At 40.6% G+C, this 23,611-nt stretch overlaps 1 protein-coding gene across 1 annotated transcript; it reads right to left on the bottom strand.

Moving 5' to 3' along the window:
• Window positions 1-7,383: 7,383 nt before the first annotated feature.
• On the bottom strand, window positions 7,384-17,546 carry paxbp1 (PAX3 and PAX7 binding protein 1). Its single transcript, XM_008277848.1, has 18 exons — window positions 17,126-17,546; window positions 16,735-16,857; window positions 15,807-16,019; window positions 15,250-15,471; window positions 15,048-15,148; window positions 14,322-14,545; window positions 13,843-14,032; window positions 12,605-12,728; window positions 11,871-11,973; window positions 11,499-11,614; window positions 11,161-11,360; window positions 10,916-11,063; window positions 10,683-10,804; window positions 10,482-10,558; window positions 10,317-10,383; window positions 9,751-9,897; window positions 8,386-8,540; window positions 7,384-8,144 (listed from the first exon to the last, which is right to left on the bottom strand). The coding sequence occupies exons 1-18, from the start codon at window positions 17,427-17,429 to the stop codon at window positions 8,024-8,026; spliced, it is 2,757 nt and encodes a 918-aa protein (XP_008276070.1). The 5' UTR covers window positions 17,430-17,546; the 3' UTR covers window positions 7,384-8,023.
• Window positions 17,547-23,611: the final 6,065 nt, after the last annotated feature.

Below are 23,611 nucleotides of genomic sequence, written 5' to 3'. Positions count from 1 at the left end.
CATTTGTTGACTATTCTTAAAGCTGCTGTGAAGACTGCCGAGTGTTTGACGGTCGGCGTTCTGAAATAGAACCTGGAAGAATCACATGGCTTAGCTATTCCCAGCAGCACACACTCACACATGCACGCACAAGCGCGGCCAAAATGTAGCCGTAGTTGGATGACCATGAAAATCTTAGGAAATGCATTTTTTACAGTAACAAGTCTGGATATGCACAGACTCTTACATAACCACACTGTTGCAGTCGCATACTTACAAACGGTCACACAGTAACCTAGTTTATCTATAGGAGCAGCAACTTTGGGACAGAAATAGCAACGAGTGGCTGCATCCAGGCAAGCATGTATATAATATGCACACTTTATTTAAAGTCATTATAATGAAAAAAATACCAAAATACCAAAATGCTCAGAGGTGGAGGGATTAAAGTCACAAAAACCTTGCAAAATTCAGGCTTTAGAAAGCATGTTCCCTTCTTATCTTAGTGTACAGACACGCACACAAACATGACCCGCTGCCAGTTTAAAAATGATTTGGCATAGAGTACAGTAGATGAGATGTTAAAATAAAAAAAGAGGCGATGCCCAACCGTGGGAGGGTGTAGCTGTACAGGAAAGGGGGTGTGATCCTTCGGAACCAATGAACGTACACCACAAATACAACGCCGCTTGGCATTTAGGTCAGCAATCTAATGGGTGAAACAGTCATTTTCAAAACTACTAAACTAACTGGATTTAAGATGAAACCCATCGTATAAACACCAGATCAACAGCAGATTCATAGAACTAGAAGATCGATTTGGCTTGACGTAGATTCCCTCAGTTACTCCACAACACGAAGGCATTTAAACAAACACCCACTCCTGTTGCAACACTGTCAACTTTCTCAGATTTGTCTGTACTAACCTGTAAAAAATAAAATGAAGAGTTCATTTGCAAAAACAGATAACTCCATCTTCACAAACCTTCAGAAAACCCACTTTTCCATCGTCTACCTGAGACAATATCAATCAAAATGAAGCTTTAAGAATAGTCAACAAATGTGCTGTTAAATCCCTTTGTCTGTCATCTCAGTTCAAACTTTCTATTTTTGTTATGTAATTTAAGCTGAGTCAAATCCACTGAACTTCAGTTTGATTGATGTTATCTCAAGCAAACAACAAAAAAAATACGTTTTCGGAAAATCTACAACAATGGAGTTATCTGTTTTTGCAAATGAACTCTTCAAATAACTAAAAAAAATACACAAAAAAGTTGGACTGATTGACATGATTTCATCTTACCAGACTAACAAAAGTTATGAAAAGGACCATTTATGGACGATTTGGTAAAACTGTCGTTGAAGAATGATAATCTGCAAGAACATCAAAATTAACAAAGAAACAAGCCTGCATCTACATGCCTACATGTTATATAAAGTGACTAAAAATCAAATGAGCATACACTCACAGTGAGTGTCCAGCTCACAGTCTGTAGCTGTAGCAGGTGGGTTCACTGAGGAAGGAGAACGGCATGCATCGGCGGATTGATGACAGCTGCTTGTTGACATTTCCCATCTGTTTCCATCCCATGCATCTTTGCGTATACATGATACTAATCAACTCTGCAACGTCCACATGTCTGAATTACAATTATAATTACTATATGAACAGCCTATAAGCATTAATACCACGTGTTTACTTATGTTTGGAATAATGTCCTGGTGTCGTCTTAATTAGCTGACACAGGTTTTTATCTGTGTCTGCGCCGGCAGATGCAAGTGTTGTGTTGGCTGCTGTCACACTGACCGTGATGGACGGGGTTCAAAGGGTGCATGACTGGGTCACCTTGAACCTGTCATTTGTGTGAACATGAACAAGAAGCGTTGCCAAGAGTAGGGCTGGACAGGCTCAGGCCGTGTCAGACTGACCATCACTAAACCTAATATAGGCATTTTTTTCAGCAGTTTTTAGTGCTAATTGTTGTCCGGTGACCAATTAAAAGGATGTCAAAGTCGGTGTAATTGACCTTTGATAGTTGCATGTGAACATGTTTTTGTGCACTGTACACTCGCTGTGGCTGAGCATAGTCGTGTAAAGGTTCAGATGTCTTAGTGAAACAAAAATGTGGCAGCTAATTGAAATCTCAAAACAAATATCCATAGAAAGATATTTAAAGAATCCAAAACTGGAAGATATGTATAAAAATGAAGAGTTCATTTGCAAAAACAGAAAACTAAATTTTTGTAGATTTTCAGAAAACTTGTTTTTTTGTTGTTTGCATGAGATAGTCTGAAGTTGAGTGGATTTGACTCAGTTTCAATTACATAACAAACATAGATAACTTCATTTTGATTGATATTGTCTTAGGTACACAATGGAAAAGTGGGTTTTCTGAAGGTTTGTGAAGATGGAGTTATCGGTTTTTGAAAATGAACTCTTCAAATATTCAGAAGTTTTTTTCCCCATTACAATGATCTCTTCTTGCCTTGAAAGAGTTTCATTCATTTATTCTGCATGTGCATGACTGCAAGGACGTGTCACCCACTAAGCCTGTGTGCAGTCCAAAATCTGCAACTACATGGACTGTTCACACTGCAACTGTGCCGACTGCAAATGCTGCAAGAAATGTTGCTTCAAACAAATGTTGAAAAAAAGAAGAGGATAAAGAGTTGTCATTGAAGTAGTTGATGTTGGACTTCGCTGGAGGTGCTTTCTAACAACACTGGCCAAACAAAGTGGAAAGTTCTAAATTCTCCAGAAGCCCTGTGCGATGAGCACCCACTGTCCTCGACACACCTCACGAATACTTGCACTGACACAGTCCTACAGCACAAAGGCTGCTATGTCGTGTAAAAAGTGCCAAGTCACAGCCAGTCGGTCAGAAACATCCGTGAGAGTCTTTTGTGCCTTTCTGACACGTACCTACTGGAAAGCATGAATTGGCTCTTAGATGTAACTCTACACCTTTGCCTCCTTCAGAATGTGTGGATCTGTGAGGTTCCCACCTCATACTCCACCCACCCTGTCACCGCTCACCACAGCTTCAACCAAACAACCAACTACTCTACACGAGATCGAAACTGATTCTCAAGAGGAACAATAATTTGGAAAGCCCTACCCCCTAAGCTTACAGGACTGGTTTGTTAAATATGAAACCTCAGAAATCTGAACCCACGTTTTTGAGCCGAGCTTTGGCACATATCCAAGGTGGAAACACTCAGCCATGGCATTGACTGTTTATTAGCTCATGATATGTCTTCTGGCATATAAAAAATGGCAGATTGACATGTCAACATAGTAAAAAGTTTTAGAGTGTCTTTAACAGTCACTACTATGGACAAGCTCTTTTGGGCCTCCATCACCATGATGAACCAGTAAGTCACCTGTTCTGCTATCGTTTCCACAACTGTAATCTCTGCAATCTTGTTGCTCTTTCAAATGATAATAAAGCTCACCTCAAATGGCCCTAATACATAGGGCCATTTGAGGTGAGCTTTATCATCAAGGAAAGGCCTGCAGAGGCCTACACAGAGATGACATTTGCTATGAAGGGATTACAAAAAATACATGGAAATTGACGAGGAACGCCATCAGGAAAAGCAAACACCATGCAACAGCTTGTAATGTAATAGAAGGATACAAGCAAAGCCCCAGTTATGGCACTGTATTAAGCCAAAAACCCAACACATGATGCAACAATTACATGAATGTGTCAGACTGTAATGTTTCCTAAATAAATAGAGATACACAATGACAGAAAACCAGGACCACAGGTCACTACAACTAGAGTGTATTCTTAGTGTAGAATGTCTGTCTCCAGTAAACTCAAACCCTTGAGTGTCTATCAGTTCCCTGGCAGGCAGATTTAACCGTAAAACCACGTAATACTTCACAGTCAAACTTTAAGACATACGAAACTAAACGCTTTTGACAAAGGAAGAATGTCAGGCAAAGGTGCCCTCCACCTGTCTGCACAGATAACAATCCAACTGTCAACCCTGGCTCTGGACAGAAATGTCATCACATATTTTAACAAACAAAGGCTTAACCATTTACTACGATTCAGTTCAACTGCAGAGGCAGTTGAATTTCATAGGTCAGGATTCAGGAACCAGCCCATCTATGTTACTCTCAGATAAAGTTCAACCAATGATTCTAAAATGCTGATGGCTGCTTGCCTCATACGCAAGGTTGCGAGTGACTGAAAGAATGCAAAATGTCCTGTTATCTCTCCCTAACACTGCGAGCTCTTGGAAGGAATGGTGAACATATGTTTTTAGGTTGTAACAAACAATTATTTTATTTAGTTTATGGTCTATAAAATATCAGAAAATTCTCGGTTATAATGTTTGGACATCTGAAGGTAATGTTTTATTTTGTGTTTTGTCTGACCGACAATATAAAAATGAAAAGATATTCAGTTTATAGTCATGTGTGACCAAAAAAAGCAGCAATTCCTGACATTTAGGAGAACAGAACCTGCAAACGGTGGAATTTATGCGTTAAAAAGATAAAACTAATTAAATTATTTGTGTTGTTGCTTGACTAATCAACCAGGAGTTGCTGTTATTTTTTCAGAAGAACATTAGTCATCCTGTTTACCAGTTTTTAACTTTTAACGGATACAATATTCCTATTTTTTAAAGGCAAAGACAAATTTTTAAACTAATTCACTAAATATGCTCCTCTAAGAACAGCTTTCCCATAATAAACAACAAACAAAAATCATAAGGTATATTTTAATGTGTCATATTTGTGGATCCTGCTGTTGTGCTCATATTATTAATTACTATATGGACAGCATACGAGGTATTACTTGGCCATTATTAGTTTATAAGAACACAGTTAGCAATTAAAGAAAGCTGGTTAAGGGCAACACTGCACATTGAAAACAAAGTTCTCAGAATCTCAATCTATTTCCAGCAGATTATCACTTCCGGAAGCATGAATACACAATGTGCGCGTGTGTTCGTGTTACTCAACATCGTAATAAGCCCCTGATCCATGTTTTGTACACACTGCAATCTTTTTTTTTTTTTTTTTTTAACTGCAGCTAGTCACTCACATTTAGCACGCTGCATTGCAAAGTCAGACACCACCGGCTGCATCTTGTTTCATCTTCCCTGTAGGTACCGTTCAGAGAAAATACGAGTTTATACCGGCGTGCATGCAGCCAAACATTTCCGCTGGAGGTGCAGTAAAGAGGAAATATGAGCCTCTTGCGTGCTGCAGCTATCTCCAGAATCTCAGTGAACCTGGAAAGCTTGTGCACACACACACACCCTGACTCTGTACAATGTATGGGATACATACAGTGCCTGCTGTTGCCCACTACTGACCCACTTTCAGGTCAGCTAAAGTTAGACTGTTTGGAGCTGAGGTTCTAAAAGGTCAACTGTGACCCACTCGTTCTTCATACCACTGATGGTTTACACTCTTCATGGTCACTGCATGTTACAGCAGAATCAACATCTCCACTCTTCCAGAAGAAGAAAGTAGAAGTACAGTGGATATAGTGGACTGGTACTGGCACTGAAAACTTTTCATGTGATCAGATACTTTATATGATGGCTTTATTATGGTATTTTGCTTGTCAATTATTGTCTTATTGAATTTTTTCTGAATTAGTTTTTTACTAAGCCCTTTATTTCTAACATAATTGCTAATGGGGAAAATGAGAGGGATGGAAGGGTACTGGTTTGTTGTTCCCCCCTATTTTTGTTCTATAAAGGAGATTATGTTTCATTCTATTTGTATGAAAAGTGCTATCCAGATAAAGTGTGACTCACTGATTGATTGACAAACAAAAAGAACATCTAAATGTTAAAATATGCAAGTTTGGCTGTTTTTTTCCTTCTTTTTTCAAAATATGGATCAATTTAACCCTAAGAGGAAGTTTTTTTTTAAATTAATACAGCAATTGTTGTCACTTGTGTTGTACTTTTGTCGCACTACACTTGACACAGGACTTTTCTACTTGACACTTTACACTTATTGTACATTTTGCATTTTAGATTTTCTTATTATTTTTGCTTATTTATCAGCATTTATGGTGGTGGTAACTTTATCTTTGTGCTGTAATAACCACATTTTCCCTTGGGGATTAATAAAGTATTTCTATTCTATTCTAATTAACATTGTAAAGATGTGATGTTTCCTCCAGTATCCTTGGTTTATTTCACCGTCAGTAAGCACATTTTGTCTCCACCTCTGACTTGCTATCTGCTTTTTCACGCCAGTGTCTTTAGTGACCACTTGCTGCCTTCACTCCAGTGCAGAGTGCCTTCACCCCACCCCCATACACACACACACACACCGGGGTGGAAACCGCTCAGTCCTACTGTTAGGCCAGTCCTCAGTCCGGTACAGTAGCATCCCTACTTTGAATCTCACCAACTTCCTCACATGCAACCTTCCCTACTCAGACTAATCCAGTCTCCAGGCATCACTCCCACAGACTTTGCATTTTTTTTGCGCTGCACTAACTGTAGTAAGAAATCAACTTTTAACTGTGCAAACTGATGCAAGTTGCGTGAAAAAGGGAATTTACGCGATTCAGCTGCGGTATGTCCGCTCTGGGAGGCGCACGCAGCAGCAGCTACTATGGGGGGAATAAAATGGGGTCTGAGTGAAACATGTGCTTTACAGCATGAGAGCATGTGTGTGTGTTGTATTCACAAACCCGCTCCACGCTGCATACGCATGCTTTTCTCTAAAGCATCCAGCCTTGGAGACAAACACAAGCGAGCGCGTAATTACGCACAGTTCAATTATTTACACACATGCGCCTTTCGCGAATGGCAAAATTCTAATAAGAGTACTTTACCTTGTCAGAACACTGTTAGCGCATAAGGAAGTGATCCAGGATATAATCTCCACTGAAGGATCTGAGAAATTGTAGAGCTCAAAAACTACGTCGATACACGTTGGTTGGTAAAGGTTGCGTCTCTTTAGAGGCGGCAAGGAGGAATTTAAGGCTTTGGGTTGGTCTGTTTAACGCGATCAGATGGAGGAGGGGATCCAGAGGCAACAAGCAGCCCCGCCCGCTCATTACTATTACAGTTGTGCAATAGCCATTAGGCTGGAACTGCCGCCGAAATCATTTGTCTCATCTGCTAAACTGGCTGGAATCAGTAACAAATTCATGACTTCATACTAGCTTTGCCAGGAGTTCTTTTTTGGAACTTGCAATCTGCACTATTGAAGAAGTCACAGATGTTCTATTACAGCTATTATGTCAAAAACAAACCAAGCATGCAGGGGCAAAAAAGTAGTAGTCAAAGGAGCAGTGAATAAAAAACCTTACCATTGTTGGATTGTCCTCTTTATGGTCATATTCTGTACTAACACAGTAGCACCGGTGCATGAGGTCGGGTTACTTACTTTCAAAAAGACAACAATCATTCAAATGAATATTTTATTCCCAGGCAAATAAACTACTAAAACAGAACTCTTACAAATCTGAAAGCAAACGCTCTCGGATTCTGTGAGGTCATCGGTGCGTTTTGGAGGTGACAGGAGCACTATGGGAGGAAGCAGGGATCAAATGTCATTATTTTAATCGCCTTACAGTCTGTGGGAGACTGTACCTTTTGGCACGTATTGGGGGAGAAAAAAGGGGACTGTGAGAGCAGCGAAGATGCTAAAGCAGTTTTTACAGATTGCGAGGGTGAATGTAGTGTAAATTTAGGGATAAGACATTTTCCAAAAAGTATTCCGTGTCAACAATTTTTTTTCCTTTTTTTTTTACTCCTAATAAATTATGCATGTAAAATATTGCCAGCATGTCTTCAAGTTTTTTTTTTGGGCTGACAATGCAAGGCCTCAATTCAGCATCAGTCCCGTGTTAACAGGTGTATGAGCACACCTTTCTGTACAATATTCACAATATTTACATCAAGGTCTTCTGTTTTCAGTCCGGGAACAACAATCGTGTCTTTTCAAGTCCACCCGTTTCCCACTAATCCTACTTAGTGATCCCACGGCTTCAGATGTTGCGCACAAAACCAAAAAAAAAGTTGGTTGCTTTCGTCCTGCCTTCCTTTATGATTTGGCTTCCAGCAGTGGTTTGATGTCTTTAATGCCATGCTCTGCTGCCACAGCGATGATGTGGTTGAGGGCGTTCATCTGTCCCAACATCTTCACGACCTCTTTGATTTGCTCCCTGTTGGCGGATGTGGAATGTATTAGAAACAATATTTGCAAAAACAATCACAACACAGCTTGAAGTCAAGCGAGTCATCCGAGTCTAAATTGCTGCTAGGTAATTTGATAAAACAACCCTGACCCTCTTAAAGCACCTTTAATACTATTCCAGCAGATGGAGCTATAATTAAATTCAACCTCCCTCGATTTAGACAACCTATCTGAAGCTGTACACAAAGAGCCTGGAGGGACCCCCTTACTTGGAAGTGCGCCGCTCAACGTCGGACCCTCCCAGGCTGCTGCGGTGCATTGAGTTGGCCAGGTGGGTGAGGTAGCGACAGAACGGCTCCAACTGAGGCAACGTCTGCTGGCCCTTCAGTCCTGAGAACCAATGTGCTGGCAAACACTCGGCCACCTGAAAAGGACACAAGAAAGAATAAAGCACCAGCTCTGTGTCACCCTGTTCAATGAGCCGCAAATGGCGAAACTGAGTGGGTGTATTTGTCAAGTTAAGGCTACCAGCTGTAAAGGCACAGACAAAGAGGAGAGCAGCCAATCGCATTGACCTGCACAGACAGGCTTTTATTATAAAACACAAACACCTCTCATCAACTTGTCAGATCAAGGAGAGGAGCTGTATTCAGTGTTCAGGTGGCAAAAAAAAAAACAAGAATAAATCTCTTTTCTTGGACACAACTGCACGCCGTGTACCATTAACACAGCGAGGTGTCTGGAAGATTTTTTTAAACTAACAGATGTGTAAAAGCAGTCGGCGCCTGCAAAAAGTTAAGTTTGATCGCAAACTATAATTTCCTCCTATCTCAAAATAAACATGTGAAACTTTGCGAAAGAGACTTGTCCACATTTAATTGCACTGCTCGTGGTGCGTATCTTGAATTTCCAGCGACAGCAGCGTGTCTGGATTTAAAATAAAAATTCTAATGAAAACTAAAGAAATTACACTGTTGACATAATTGCTGGAATAACAAGTGGTGAATTAAATGGATTTTAATCACCATGTCAAACTGTAATTAAACTCAAATCCACCTCAATATCCACTCTCGTATCCAAGGACATAGTTAAGGGAATTAATATAGACGTTCACATTTCCATGTTCGTGTGCCACATATAGCAGCTGACGAAAGAGTCGCCAAAACAGCTGACTGAACAGATCCGCCTGTCTGATTAAACGTTTCCCTTTGTACATGTTTATAAGTTGTTCTCATCATATATAAAATCATATAAAATGCGGGGCAGACACATGACAAACAGTGTGTCATGGATGCCACTTCTCTCCTTTTTGATGACTTGCTCATGTCACATGGCTTGTCATGTGTACCGGGCTGTATGTTTTTAAAACAATGTTTGTCTGTGAAACATAGCAGGAAAAGACACACTGACTGTTAAGTGAACTCAGTGACCTCTACACAGACTGAAATATGAAAATACATGCTTCACATGGCCTTCTTTCTACATCATGTACAAAGAGGCCACAGCAAAACAGTTCATTTGCCTTTGAGAGCTACCCTGGAAAGGTGGACTTACATACACATGTACAAATTAATAATATGTGATACTAATGTAATTCATTCTTAAGGGGGTTTTTAAAAATGTGTTTGTCATACCTTCTGGCACTTTTGAACATTTTCCTCTGCTGTATCTGTGGTCTGCAGTGCAGAGAGGATGTATCTATTGAGAGTGCTGTCCAAAGCCAGGTCCCTCAGACAGGAACTGGATAAGACAGATTCCCACTGCAGGATGTTTCCCAGCAGCTTGACACAGAAGAGAAGAGTTAGACTGTACTCATGCAGATGAGGACAGCAGCAGAAGAATATCATTGTCCAAGTACAGTAATTTTCTTGGCTGCTACAGCTGTAAAAGTTACAGTGTGTGCTCACTGTACAAACTACAAAAAAGGACAAACAGTCCTAGATGCTACTCATCCAGTGCTCAGCAGCATTACAGAGATAAGCCAATTGGCCCCATGTAAGCCAGGAACCTCAATGGTTTTCTGAGGGTTTTCTTTGCCACCTCCTCTATTTTATGCTATAACATATTGCATTAAGCTACCAATCAACTTCTACATGCAGTGTCATCTACAACAATTAGAATGTAACTGTTGGTGTAATTAGTATTTGAATAGATGAAAAAAAAACAAAAAACATTGTGTTCGATCCCCTTTTGCACATACCTTCACACAAGACCAGAACTGCCTCTGGTAGAACAAGTAGGGCCCACTATTCTTGTTCTCCAACACGCTGAACAAAAGCAGAAAAAAAAGTAACGGTTAAAACAGTTCTCAAGTGCTTCTCATACACACTGAAGACATCAGACTCTAATTGTAACAGCTGTTTACTTTTTGGGGTAGAGTGGAAGGAAGACGTCTTCATCCAGAGTCCGCCTGGTCCGTAAGACGATTGTTTTCAAAAGCTCCTAACAAAGAAAATGAAGGGTATGACAACAGTTCTACCCACACAAAAAAATCCACACAAAAACTAAAGTATTTTGCAGATACAGTGCACAATGTGCAAGACGGTAGTGGAAGAGTGGGAGGTACCTGTGTGTATTGGTTGTCCCCATGCAGCACAGTGGGATAACCTTTCATTAGTCTGTGAATGAAGCCCACCAGCCTGGCTGTCTGACTGCTTGACAGCGGGTCCCACACTTGCTCTGCCAACACTGCATATACATAAACAAACAACGCATGATTACACAACACATTTTGTACTGCCTTGTATCCCAAGGAGATCTTTCCTAGTATGCTAGGTGCTGCTGTGTGGGTTTCTCTACCTGTCAGTTTAGAGAGGATGACCTTCTCCACAATAGCAGGCAGCAAGCCGATATCTCCATCTCCTTTCTGCAACGTGCTGTGCTCCTCAAAGCCGTAAAATAACAGCGACTCAAACCAGAGCATGTATTCAAAGTTGGCACACTGCGTCTGCACAGCGAAACAAAGACAAAACTGTTTTCAGAAATCTGCCGTTAAATTTCCTTTCAAAGAGGACAATGTTACGTGGAAAGCACACACGTCCTACCTCCACGGGGTTCCACGCAATGAGCTGCAGACGGACTAATGGGTTAAAGAGCTTGGGCAGACAGAGGCCTATGTAAGCATCCCTGTAGCAGTCAGCATACTCTCTCCTCCACACTTCGAAATGAGATTTGATGCAGTCCAGAGAATGAAAGTCCTCCACCACATCCTCAAATACCTTCTTGCATTCCTTGATGATACGATCTGGAAGGGACGACAGGCTGTAGTTAGGCATCAGTTACACGGCGTCTATTTTATCTGCATTAAATCACATTTAATCAACTAATTCTCCTCAATATGGTTGCTAGTATACATTTTTTTTTCTGCAATTTCATGATGTACCTTTCTCCATGTTGAAGCTGGTGATGTCAGTAGACGTTTCCTCATCATCAGATGAAAAGCCTTCGTTATGCTCAGCCCTCTTTCCATTCTGCTCTCGAGCTTGTCGCCGCCGTGTTCTGCATCCACCCACAAACACAAAGGCAGCCAAATTAAAAACAAGAGCAGAATTTGTGATAGCCTGCTACCAGCTTGGCCTTAAAATCACTCACAGAACTTTAAACCTTGGAAAGCAAACCTATGCTTCACAAATTAAGCTATAGATTTGTTTGGTTTTTTCCTGCATTCTGTACATAGGTCAAGGAAACCACTAGACAGTGTGTACAAGGATAAATATTCTGGAAACATGCATTTAAAAACAAGTAAGCTTTATACCGTCGGGCTTCTCTTTCAGCTATCCTCCTCTGACGACTGTGCTCTTGGTATGCAGCACGGTCTCGACCAAATGAGTCTAGATTCGGAGCCATGACAGCTTTATCTGCAAGAGACAGGAGGCATGTTAGAACCAGGATTGAAAAGCTGAGCTAACCCACAACCTCATTCTTATTCTGGGAACTTAGCAGCTCGCATAACAGCCATATGATTGAAATTTAGAGTTATCTAAAACACCTAAAAATAAAATATTTGATTGGTAAAAAGAGGGTTTTAAATTTGTAAAACAAGCTACAATATCTGTCCAAACTTCCAAATGTATTACAACTAACAATGAAACATACTGTTAATAAATCATTTTGGTATCATACATTTTCTGGTCACTTACCTGGCGACAGCGTCAGATATGTTACAGTGAAAGTGACAGATGACAAATCACTAACAGATCACTTTTGTCATCTTTACTTAGTGACTCATTGCCTCAGGTGAATTACAACCATCCAGCTGACTGTGAGACTCAGCCATCAAAGAGCAGCCGAAACAGCTCCTCTAATAAAACATTGCCCATGTACATACATGCTCACTCACTCAACGTCACACATCACTTAGCCTTAATTGTAATCAAGAACGGGCGTAATGCGATACAAGAATGTGAAACACACACATACACACACTCACATACAGAGAACTAACGAGGCCGTTCAAATAAATCATAAAAACCTTCAAGATGGACTGACTTGAAAGGCTTGCAAACTCCGACGATTCATCTTTAATATCATCCTGTCTTCTCTGGACAAGTCGTGAGGCCCGTTGCCTTAGTAACTGGTGCATGGCAGCCTCCAGCTCCAGGACAGCAGGCACCTGAAAGATATGATGCCTTCTGTGACCTCTGACCCAACAAAAGTGGGACTCGGAGTCACAGGGATGTCTTGCTGGAAGGATAAAAGGAGCATGATGGACAGTATAACACTGGTACTGAAATATCACAAGTGTCGGGTGGAAACTCGATATCTCTAAAATGTCATGGAAAGCTTGAAAATCATGAACTTTTGTTCAGCAAATGGTTTGAGCTTAAAATATTGACAAATTAGGTTAAGGCACAATTACATTCCTTACATTGTGAATGGAGTTAAATATTTTTACCCAACACTGATGATACACAGTTTCCAGTCATATTTACGCTGCCTTAAAGGACTTGGTACTAAGTCATGCTGAATGTCTTTGTTTAGCGTCCTGTTTCAATTACAATGTTCTGTGCACTTATTAGTTTGGTTGAGGAAACAAATGTTGGCAGGCCAGTTCCCTCTTCGGTTGCTCTCCTCGGTGCTCTGATGCTGCAGATTCAAGACTACATTAGTCTGTTTGGACAAGCATTTAGCGGGTAGCTGCAGGTTTACAAAAATATAGTTTGTGTTGTGATTTCAGTATGTTCTACACAATTGGACTCATCCTCTTTGCTGGGGCAGGACATTTGAAAATATATCCCTCAGCCATTATTTAGGGTTCTACTACAGCTCCAATCCATCTCCACTAACTGCATTAATATATATTATGAGTAATATATCCTATAAATTATTTTAAGTAGTTATAAAGTATTGTGTAAGATCACTTACTTTCTACACAAAAAACACTTCTCAAAGTAAGTGGTTAAGATAATAGACCAAAGCTGTATTTGTAACTAGAACAGGAACTGTGCGAAGCAACTTGGAAACACATGGGGCGTGCTCCAAATGACTACATTGCTGTCACACTGGCTTGCAGGTACTCTTAACTACGCTTAAAAACAATAGTTTCTAATATATTAACTACTAAGTGACAACAAAATCAAGTCAGTATTGCTGTGCAAGTCAGTGCTGCTGTGCAATACTGACTTGTTGTTCAATTGTATGCTGTGAAAATCACATAAAGTGGTCAGAGTTCACACAGACACAAAACAGCAAACAGCTAATCAGACCGCAGGTGAATTCTCCCTTACCTTTTCACTGAAACACTCAAGCAAGTCTCCAACATACCCTCGCATCTCTTGCAAGAATTTATATTGATCTGCATTGTCATTGGATGAACCCTCCAGCTGCTGAATGGTACTCTCAGAAGCAGCTAATTCGTCTTTGATCTGTTTGTAGCGCTTGGCATTTGCGTTGTGGCCTGCATGCATATGGTTGAGCCTACAAACACATGACATACAGAGAAAGACAGTAAGAATAGATTAGATGGGACCGAGGACAATCAAAACTTGCCTAATTTTAATTACCAACATACTGTAGGTAAAAGAAAATTGCTTTAGAATGCACCCACAATAATGAACAACATATACAGAGACATCGTATTTGCCTCTCTGACCCTTAGATCAGTAGGTAGCTTTTGCTGGGTCTTCAGGACCACAGCACAGAGAGATGGCAGCAGCTGAGCTGGAGATGGATATTACACGTTGTTGCAGGCTTCCACTGAACCTACCTATCCTGCAGGCGTTTCTTTACCAGATCAATGGATACCGGGGTTAGATCACTAACAAGCGCCCCGAAGTGAACAGAGCCATTGTCGGCACGGCCTGTTGGCTTGCCAGCCTGTGGGGTCACAGTACTGTAGGTGAAAGGGATGCTGTAGGAAGCGCCATAGGGCTGGCTCTCATAGCTGTTCTGGTAGTAGACTGTGGTGTCCTCTGGTTGGCTGCTTTGGACCTATTCATTAGAAACAAGAGAAACACAAAGTTCCATTACTACTTACACTAATAGCAATGCTTTTGTTCAACTACCAATTCATCATGGCTGCAGCTAATTGCAACTTTTCTATCAGGAACTTCTGAGATTAACTGTTAAAGCCATTGAACACCACCTTCCACAACTGAAAGTAATAACTTAAAATTTCTTGTTTGTCAGAGTCACAATCAAAAGCTATTGTTTGTATACAATTATATGAAACCGAGAAAAACACGTCACAGTTTTGCTTAATGAATGACTTGACCTACAATAAAAAAACGGTTGGGCATTCTGTCACCTTATTGATCTTTTGATTGACTAAACGCCAATCTGTTGCACTAAAATTAAATGTAAGGGTTTTAAAAAATAACACAATGGCACCATAAGAGGAAACAACAAAGACAAAGAAAAACATGCACTATATACTGTCAGGAGTCACACATGAAGGTAGAATATAGCTGTTCAGAGATTCATTTCATCTTACCTGGGGTATGCTGATTCCTTTCCTAATCTGCTCCTGCTCCCAACGGCTCACCTCCTCATCCTGACCTGGTTCCAGGGCCTCATCATCACTACCCTCGATACCTGCGCACGTGTAAAAGGGATGTTAATGTTTTAAGACACAACTGATTGAAAACAGAGGAATATAATCAATAGACAGTCAGTGTATGGTTTGATTACAGTACCTATCTCTTCAGCTATCTTCTGTCTCTGGCTTTTGTTTCTGACTCCACTAAAACGGATCCTCTTCTCTTCCTCATCTTCGTCATCGCTGACATCTTGGTCTTCTCGTACCAGACGTTTCTTGGGAGTCTCTGTTTCTACCAGAGGTGTTTCACCCCCTAGCTCTCGAGCCAGTTGTCGGCGCTTTCTGGCAGCGTGGATAAATGCTGCATCTGGGATCTCCCCTGGAATAAATGGAAAAAGGTCTTCATTACAGTGCTTAAGCAGTTGTACTTACAAAAAATAAAACATTAAAAAACACACAAAAACATCTGAAAATTTTTGATTGTGGCAGATTAGAAGAGCGATCATTTAGAGAAGGGCAAAATGTTAATCCTAAGATTAGTAGCAGACTTTAATTTTAAAAATGACCTAACTCACTGGTACTGCCTGTTACATTACACAAAGGGAAAAGAATCAAGGAATTCATTATGAAAGTGCTCTATGTTTGTCAATTTCACAAGTAGTGATAGTTCAGAACACTGCACAAGCATTTCAGTTGAAGGTATCTGCACTATACCTGGTCTTAAGCTGCCGAGGGAGGAAAGTGTGTTAAACGATGCTCCGGTATTGTTGCTTCTGGATGCTTGACTTTGTGCCTGACCACCTTGACTTTTTGCCTCCTCCTCGTGTTCGTCAGCACTGTCCACCTCCATTTCTTCCTCCCCTTGTTCACTACCAGCTCTGCTAGTAACTTCTTCTTTTATGGTAACGGCAGGCTGAGGTGGACCGTCTAGAAAAAAAAAAAAAAAAACAGGGTGAAGAAAAAGATGCATCAAGTGGAGAGGAAATCTTATAAGCTTATACTACATTCACATATTGCCACATGGCTGGCATAACCAGATGACTTATAGTATTTCCTCAAATTACATGCCTGTGTATAAATGGAATCTTATGGGTAACTCAAGTAGTTTAAATTATGGGCATTTAAAGTCAAGCCTTTGACTGACATTGGATTTTCATTCAGTCAATGCTCAGGCAGCTTCTGTATTCAATAAGCATGGCAAGCTATGGTGGACATGCGATATTATCATGGACAGAGCAATAGATTTGTATACTCTAACACTGACATACGGCTTCAAGCTAAGGAAAACATATCAAACAAAAATGCCAGCATCTTCCCTGTAGACAGGAAAACTATTGTAGCATCAACTTCAATACAAATATGAAATGATTGTCTCCTTTTCACAGAGATACACCACGATAAGATGGTGCAAGTGCATATGACATTTTACTGCAGTGCTACAGTCTATTGCTACAGTTTAGCTGTATTTTTTGAATAACTGAAATGGCATGCCTCAGTTCAACTTCAGCCAACGTTATATTTAGTGTAAAATGCTACAGCACATCCTTGTAGATAAATTGCTAACATAATGCTACTATGACAGTAGATGATATAACACACAGTCAGTGGGCTGACATAACACACAGTCAGTGGGCTGACATACCTGACTTGACTTCTTGTTTGACATATCCAGACCTCTCCAAATCCTCCTTGTATTCTTTCTTCAGCTGTTTGACAATCTTCTTGCTGTGATTGGACTTCTTCACTCTGAACACCTCGGATCCTTCTGTTTACAAACAGGTCACAGGACAAAGTCAGTGGTGAGTCCAGTGAACCATGTGCAGCATCCAGGGTAAGGTGGTGGACACAGGACAGGTTCACTGTCAATGAAAGACTCTAATTGTGTTGCTTTGTGCACATAGTAACAACATTTCCGTAGCCTAAGTAGAACACAATAGGAATATTAGTGACTTAAATCTGCAAGTACAACACGTTTTCTCCAGCTAACGTTAACCGGCTAGCTTACTTAGCATTGCATTTAGCTACCAAGTTACCTTCTTCATCGTCGAAGCTCAGTAAGCTGGCCTTTGTGGGTACAGGCAGAGGAATTGTCTCTTTGGTTTTCTTCTCCTTCTTGACAGCTCTCACACTGTTAGCCTGGAAGCCGTTGCTGTGGTAGTTATCCGTGCTGCTCGGTGCTCCGGTAACGTTGTTATTGGAAGTCTCCATAAACGGGATTTCCACGACAGGCCCGAACGATGTCGGCGCCAACAGCGGGTGCTGCTGACTCTCCTCCTGTTCCTCCTCGTCGGACTCATTCCTCCGCCGCAAGTTTACTCTTTTCGCCTTTTTAAACATTGTGTATTACTGTTAAACGCTACAATGCATGCTCAAGTGCAGGACACCTTAAAACTGTGCTTGGAGCCGAGGGATGTTGTAGCCGCACTCCATGTCAGCCATTTTCTACCAGAGAGGGTTTGTTTCTTCTTCGTCTACGGAATTAAAAGTTGAGTGGATGCAACACCGGCGGAACACTGCCCCCAAGCGGAGAAGAGTGGTATGTAAGAATGAATAAACGGATAAACGCAGAAGAAAAAAAATATTCACTATATCTGTGAAGGTTTTTTTTTGTTTTGTTTTGTTTTTTTTTGTTAGATGTATAGCTATTAGGGCAGTTTGGTTTATTTTTGTTGTATTGCAATTACCTTTTTTTAAATGTCATTATGAAGCGTTAATAGCCAATGCCTTGTATTTGAGATCACAGTAGTAATTATCCTCCGCATATAACAAGTTTGTTTGCCTGATTATTCTACCCTGCTAGTCTTAAATCAGCAGTATTCTTTACAATTTTCAATGATCTTGCTGTGATGTACTCACCCAAACTGTCCATTTTGGTTTGACTGTGTTGAAAAGTAATGCCACACATTTACTCAAGTACTGTACCAAAGTACAGCTTTGAGGTACTTGTACATCACTTCCTCATTTTTATATTATTTCTATATTAGATTGGGTTCTTTATTGTTAATGCACAGTACAAGTACTGCAAGAAGGAAATGCAGTCCTTTTCTATCTATTCTAGTTATAATTCTAGCCCCCTACGTCTACATTTGATTTTAGAGTAGAATATTTCAGTTTTGTCTGACAGCTGTAGTCCTTCTTCAAATTAAGATTTTACATGCAAAACATCTTTCTCTATACAACTTATTTAAAAAGTATTAAAACAATTATTTTAGGCTTAATACCACTCATTAAACAGCACTTTGTTGCCATGTTTCAGATGTTCACTTGAGTAATGTCAAATTACCATCACAATGATGGCCAGGGAAGTGCCGGCTTTGCATTAAAAGAGACACAATCATGTGAATGACTCTACATATCTGTCATTTGCACAAGGAGTTAAGTAGCACTAGACCTTCCAGTTTTCCCATTTGTACCAGTTTGAAGGACAGTGGAGTTATCTCTTCGGCATTGAAATCATAGGTGGTAATCATAACATTCCTGGAACTGACCAGCTGTCTGCTTTTACTTTTTCATATTTTTTTTCTATTAGTGTGACCACAAGAGACATGAACTTGACTTAAATGAATAAATTCCATTTTCCATGCATTGCTGAGTGGGCTATCTGCTTGTCATTATGACATGGTCATCACAGCACCACATGAAATGAAATTAGTGCATGCTCTTCTATTAAAGTGGGTCAAACATAAGCAATCATCATTTGGTCTATTTGAACTGTTTTACATGTGATATCGGCTAAATACTTTTACCGTTCTCTTATTTGTCCATTGATTTTTTTACTTTTTTTTTTTAAAGCACACATTTGCTATAACTATCTCCAGGCCACATTGTAGCCTATGCAGAATTATAACTTGCTGCTCCGAGGCATGTGACAACATTATGTCATACTGTGGGCATTTTTGACAGCTGACATTTTAACAGCAGGAAAAGTACAGGCGCGAATAATAAGTTTAATGAATCCCATTTAGCTGCTTTGGATGCAGGGTCCTGGTATTGTTCACACTGTCATAACAGAGACACTGGGGCACTTGTAAACAACAGAACCTTCAGTAATGTTATGTGTGATGCCTTTTCTACTGTGACAAGTCAGTCAGTATGTATTCACTTTAAAAAAAATCTGATAGATAGCTCATAGAAGTGAAATAATGTGTTTGAAACTGCTAAAAGTTTCTTCTTTTCTCACATTTTAAAAAAAATTAAACACTCTCCTTTCATTTTAGCTCACTTCCATTCACCCTTCATTATCTCTGTTTCTTTCACTTACCTACTTACCTGACTTACAAACAGCTTTTTGGAAGATAATATGGCGAAGATGAAAGATCCAGACGCGTGCCTCTGAAATTGCACCTGATTGCCACAGTATGTATGGCAGCATGTTAAACACATTATGGACAATGGAAGCCTCGAGAGGAGCATATGTCTCTCCTGATAGGAACAGATAATATGTATTCTGGACTTCGGCAGCGTTCAGCTCCTTTAATAAATGCCAGACATGCGAGCTGCAGTTAGCGAGGGTCATTACAGAGCCATTACAGAGACACAGTGTAGTCGACGCCGCAGCAGTGATAATAACTGCTGAAATTAAAGTGTCACCACAGACGAAGCTAGAGTGATATGTTATGATTAATTAGCAACAAGATGACCCGTTGCCATTAAAATGATAATTGGAGATAAATATCTTCCCATTAATGGTAGCATTTCAGCTTTAGCGCCCCAGAGCCCTACTTTTCTACGCAACACACGCACATTCATTACTGAAGCGTGAAGTGTGTTCTTATATTGTGATGTAGTGAGAGGCAGAAGTGCAGTAATTGCCACTGATGAAGCTCGAATAGTTTGGAGGATGAGTTAATATCCATGCATCCTTCATATGTAAGTATATATTCCTGTTTAAGTTTTAACTTCAAGACACCTTGTTGTATTTGAGGTTGAATATAGTTGAAAAAAAAAAACAATTACTAGGGATGGAAAGTCAGCAGATGTCCTGTTTGACTCATGGATAGACGATGAAGCTTAAAATATAGCTGTACATCCCCATGCATTTCATACTAGAGAGCCTGTTAATCCATAACTGGTACACTATTATTAGAGTACAGTGTTGAATAAGGAACATATGCAACCTGTCACACTGGCTAAAGTCATCATTACAACTCAGCTCCTCATAATGTGAACTTTTGGGAACTTGTAAGAGCATTTTGGATATACTTATTGAATTTTACTCTGTAAAAGGTTCCGATTTCTTCCTTCTGACATTTGGATTCCATTAACACGTGCTCTGATTAGCTGATTGCGTTAACTTGTGGATGGTCAGCAACAGTTAGGGCAGTCTCATCAGATGAAACCATGTTTGTAAGACAACCTGGCCTTGGTCCTATGAGGCGAAAGAAAAAAAATGAAGCTTGATCGTCATTTTGTCCTTCAGCCACGCAGGAGCATGGAACTCATCTAAAACCACTTGGGGGCAGTGTAGCCCCTTGTAAGAGAAAAGCTGTGTCTTATTTGTGGCTAAGGTATGCACATAGGTCAGTCATGTATAAATGCTAATGAAATACAATGACATTTCCTGATCCACTGAAAGTATCTGAAACAAACCAGGATGAATATAGATGACATCGATACTGCTGCTCAAAGGTTCATAAGTTTCATCAAATCCTTCCTCTTATCTTTAAGAGGAGGCTGTCACTGTGCGAGTGTGTCCGGTGACTGTTTGCATAAGAGGGAAAGCATTTTAATTTGCACGGGACATTCGTCAACACTTGTTTAGTTGCTTGTGCGCAGGCTGGCTATGGTGGAAGGAAGCAGAGTATTGTCTGTCTTCTTTAAGCAGTGCAGCAGGAGTGATGCCATGTTCAATTGCTCCCGCAGGATACAGTAACTGTAAAAGCAAAGTTATAGGAGCCAAGGTTTCATTTGCACTGATGGAACAAACATCAGGGTTGAATAACCGAGCTTATTAAATACACAGTGTGTGTGTCGGGAGGTAACAACAACAGAGTGAGAGTGAAGAAAAAAAAAAAGAAGAGTTGCTAGTTCTTACTGAGGACCTCCATTAACGTGAGACTGTGTACATCAGTTTAGACTAAATTAGGATGTCAAAATTCACCAGTTTTAAAACAAACATTTCGCCCCTGTGTGCCTTTGCTTGCATGAATGCAATCATGTTTTTATAATAGATGGAGTCAATTTTCTCTGAAGACCGATATCGAATGTTTTTGAATTACCTCTTAAACGTGTCCCGGCGCTCTCAGGAATAGCATCCCTTTAAAGACAGAAGATTAAAGTTGCGATACAGGCACACATGTACAAAGCTGCCAAAATAAAAAAAAATGACTTCCGTGGATAACTAATTATAGCCTAGTTATCACTAACAGGGGATCAGGACTCACTGAGGTAATTTCTTTAGACTGTCTGAATCCTTTGTGCCATCAGAGTACATTATTCCTCCTCCAGCAGAAGAGCAATAAGAAGGTTACAGGCTACAATGGCCATTTTACTAGCAATCACAAGACAAAATCGAGGACGTAACTGCTCTGTTATCAGGGGCGCAGGCTTTCTGAACACGCAGAAAGCATGTGTGGAAAAACTGTTCTCACCCTTATTCATAAAGACGAGATAAAAAAAGATGTTTTAATCATTGAATTTCAGTCCATCCTCTCATACTGATCGGCATGTTTTGTGCACATGTGATCCGTGTCATTGAGAACATTCCTCATCAGCCTCCTCTAGCTGCTCGTGTCACACAGCAGAGTTTACTGTATGTGGCACTGCGAGTTGATTACAGCAGTGTTTGTCTTAGGCGGCGAACCCACAGTCATGAATACTGCAGTGACCTCCAACTGCCTCCTTCATGCATTAGAATACAACCTGACATTACCCGTTTCATGCTTCTTTTCGGCTCCCTTTCACCCTTCCCTTCGGCTGCCACCCTTCTGCCCCGTTATTTTTCCTCCTACCCCTCCCCATCTTCTAAGTGAAGCGGTTGTGTTTTTTTTTTCTCTCCCCTTTTTCGTGCCGCGCTTAAGGAGTGCAGATAGAAAAGTGGCAAAGACTTAAAGTATGTGGAAGAAAGTTGTCTCAAACTACTGTGTCAGCAACATCACCTTTCCTCTCCTCCAACCCTCCTCCATCCTCTCTCATCTATCACTCAAGGTAACATCAAAGCCTAATCACTGGGAGACTTAGCCAAAGTTACACATCCGGTCCAGGCAAGAAAAACTCTATCAGGACTTTTGCTCACATGTACGTCTAGGCTTCTCTTCCAGCTTTGCATAAATATATCTCAAATGCTGTCCCTCTTCTGACAACTTCACCCCTCCCGAGTGTCCTTGGGAGTAGGTATTGGATTTGTATTGAAGATTTAAGAAAAAGCAGCACACCCTAATCTGTAACCCTTGACAAGGTGGAGAAACAGTCGCATCCTTTCAGAGTCCTCCGCGGTGAGAACTTCCCCGCAGCACCTGCGAGTGTAGCAGATGGAGACTGAGGTTGAGGGAAAGGGGTGGAGGAGATGATGTGCCTGATTAAAGAGAACACAGGGAGAAAATGATGATGTTTAAACCCACTTTGAAGCCTCAAACTGGTAAATAAATGATGTGCTCAAGAAGACTCAAGAAATGGCTGCGGTTCCTACACCTGCGGCTCAATGCTTAAATATTCATTTCCTGTCACGGTCGCGCACACACACACACACACACACTCATGCTTGAGTGCGTGCGCGTGCAGCATATAAGTCGTGTCTTAAAGACGCATGTTGAATTAGAAAGATGTGTTGCTCACCAACTGTCGTCTTCAAGTGCATGTAGAGGAGGAGAGGAGAGAAGAGAATTCTGGATTTATTTTCCCCTTAATGATCAACTCAAACATCCTCAAAAACCCCTCCTCATCAGTGGACAGCACTGTAGAGAAGAAGCGAAAGCCCTCAGAGCTTTTCATCAGCTCCCTTACTATTCTTTCATCCCCGCAATGCCCATAATGGTCCTGAGATTAGTGCTGGATGTGTTAGCTAAACTTCTCATTTGGTGGGAAGGGAGGGTGAGGAGACTCTTGTTTGAGAGAATTACTGCAGGAAAAAATGAAAAGAGAGAATTTTCAATGCGGATGTTTAGAAGATGAAAGGGGAGCTAATTCAGAGAGGAATTTCAACAACATTTTAGTATAAAAAGTAATAAGTATTTCATTGTACACAATTGGACACATTCAGAAACATACACACATTCAGCCGCAGATGTTCCCACTCGACATCTCACGGCCGACCAACAAAGATTGCACCAAAGTTTTTGATATGACAGACAATAGATTTAGACTCAGTTCAGTTCACTGCCCTGCGATCACCAATCCACAGCACCGAAAAAAGCACGAATCATCCTGACGCAAAAACTGACTCACTGGCATGCATTTTAAAATAACTGTTTGACTAGAGTTTGACTCACACAAAGTACACAGTCTTTTTTTTATACTTATCCACTCCACTCTTGATCACTGTCTGCTGATTAATCATTGTATCTGACTGCTCATTAGACCAT

Source organism: Stegastes partitus, unplaced genomic scaffold (assembly GCF_000690725.1).
Source record: "Stegastes partitus isolate 25-593 unplaced genomic scaffold, Stegastes_partitus-1.0.2 Scaffold109, whole genome shotgun sequence".
NCBI lineage: Eukaryota > Metazoa > Chordata > Actinopteri > Pomacentridae > Stegastes > Stegastes partitus.
Note: the sequence above shows the minus strand (reverse complement) of the source record. Positions and strands in the feature narration are given on the sequence as shown.

Coding starts and splice junctions, on each gene's coding strand:
- paxbp1 (XM_008277848.1), bottom strand. CDS start 17,429: ATGTTTAAAAAGGCGAAAAGAGTAAACTTGCGGCGGAGGAATGAGTCC. Junction 14,546..15,047: donor AAGGAATCAGCATACCCCAG/GTAAGATGAAAT, acceptor TCTAATGAATAG/GTCCAAAGCAGCCAACCAGA. Junction 12,729..13,842: donor TTGAGTGTTTCAGTGAAAAG/GTAAGGGAGAAT, acceptor CATATCTTTCAG/GTGCCTGCTGTCCTGGAGCT.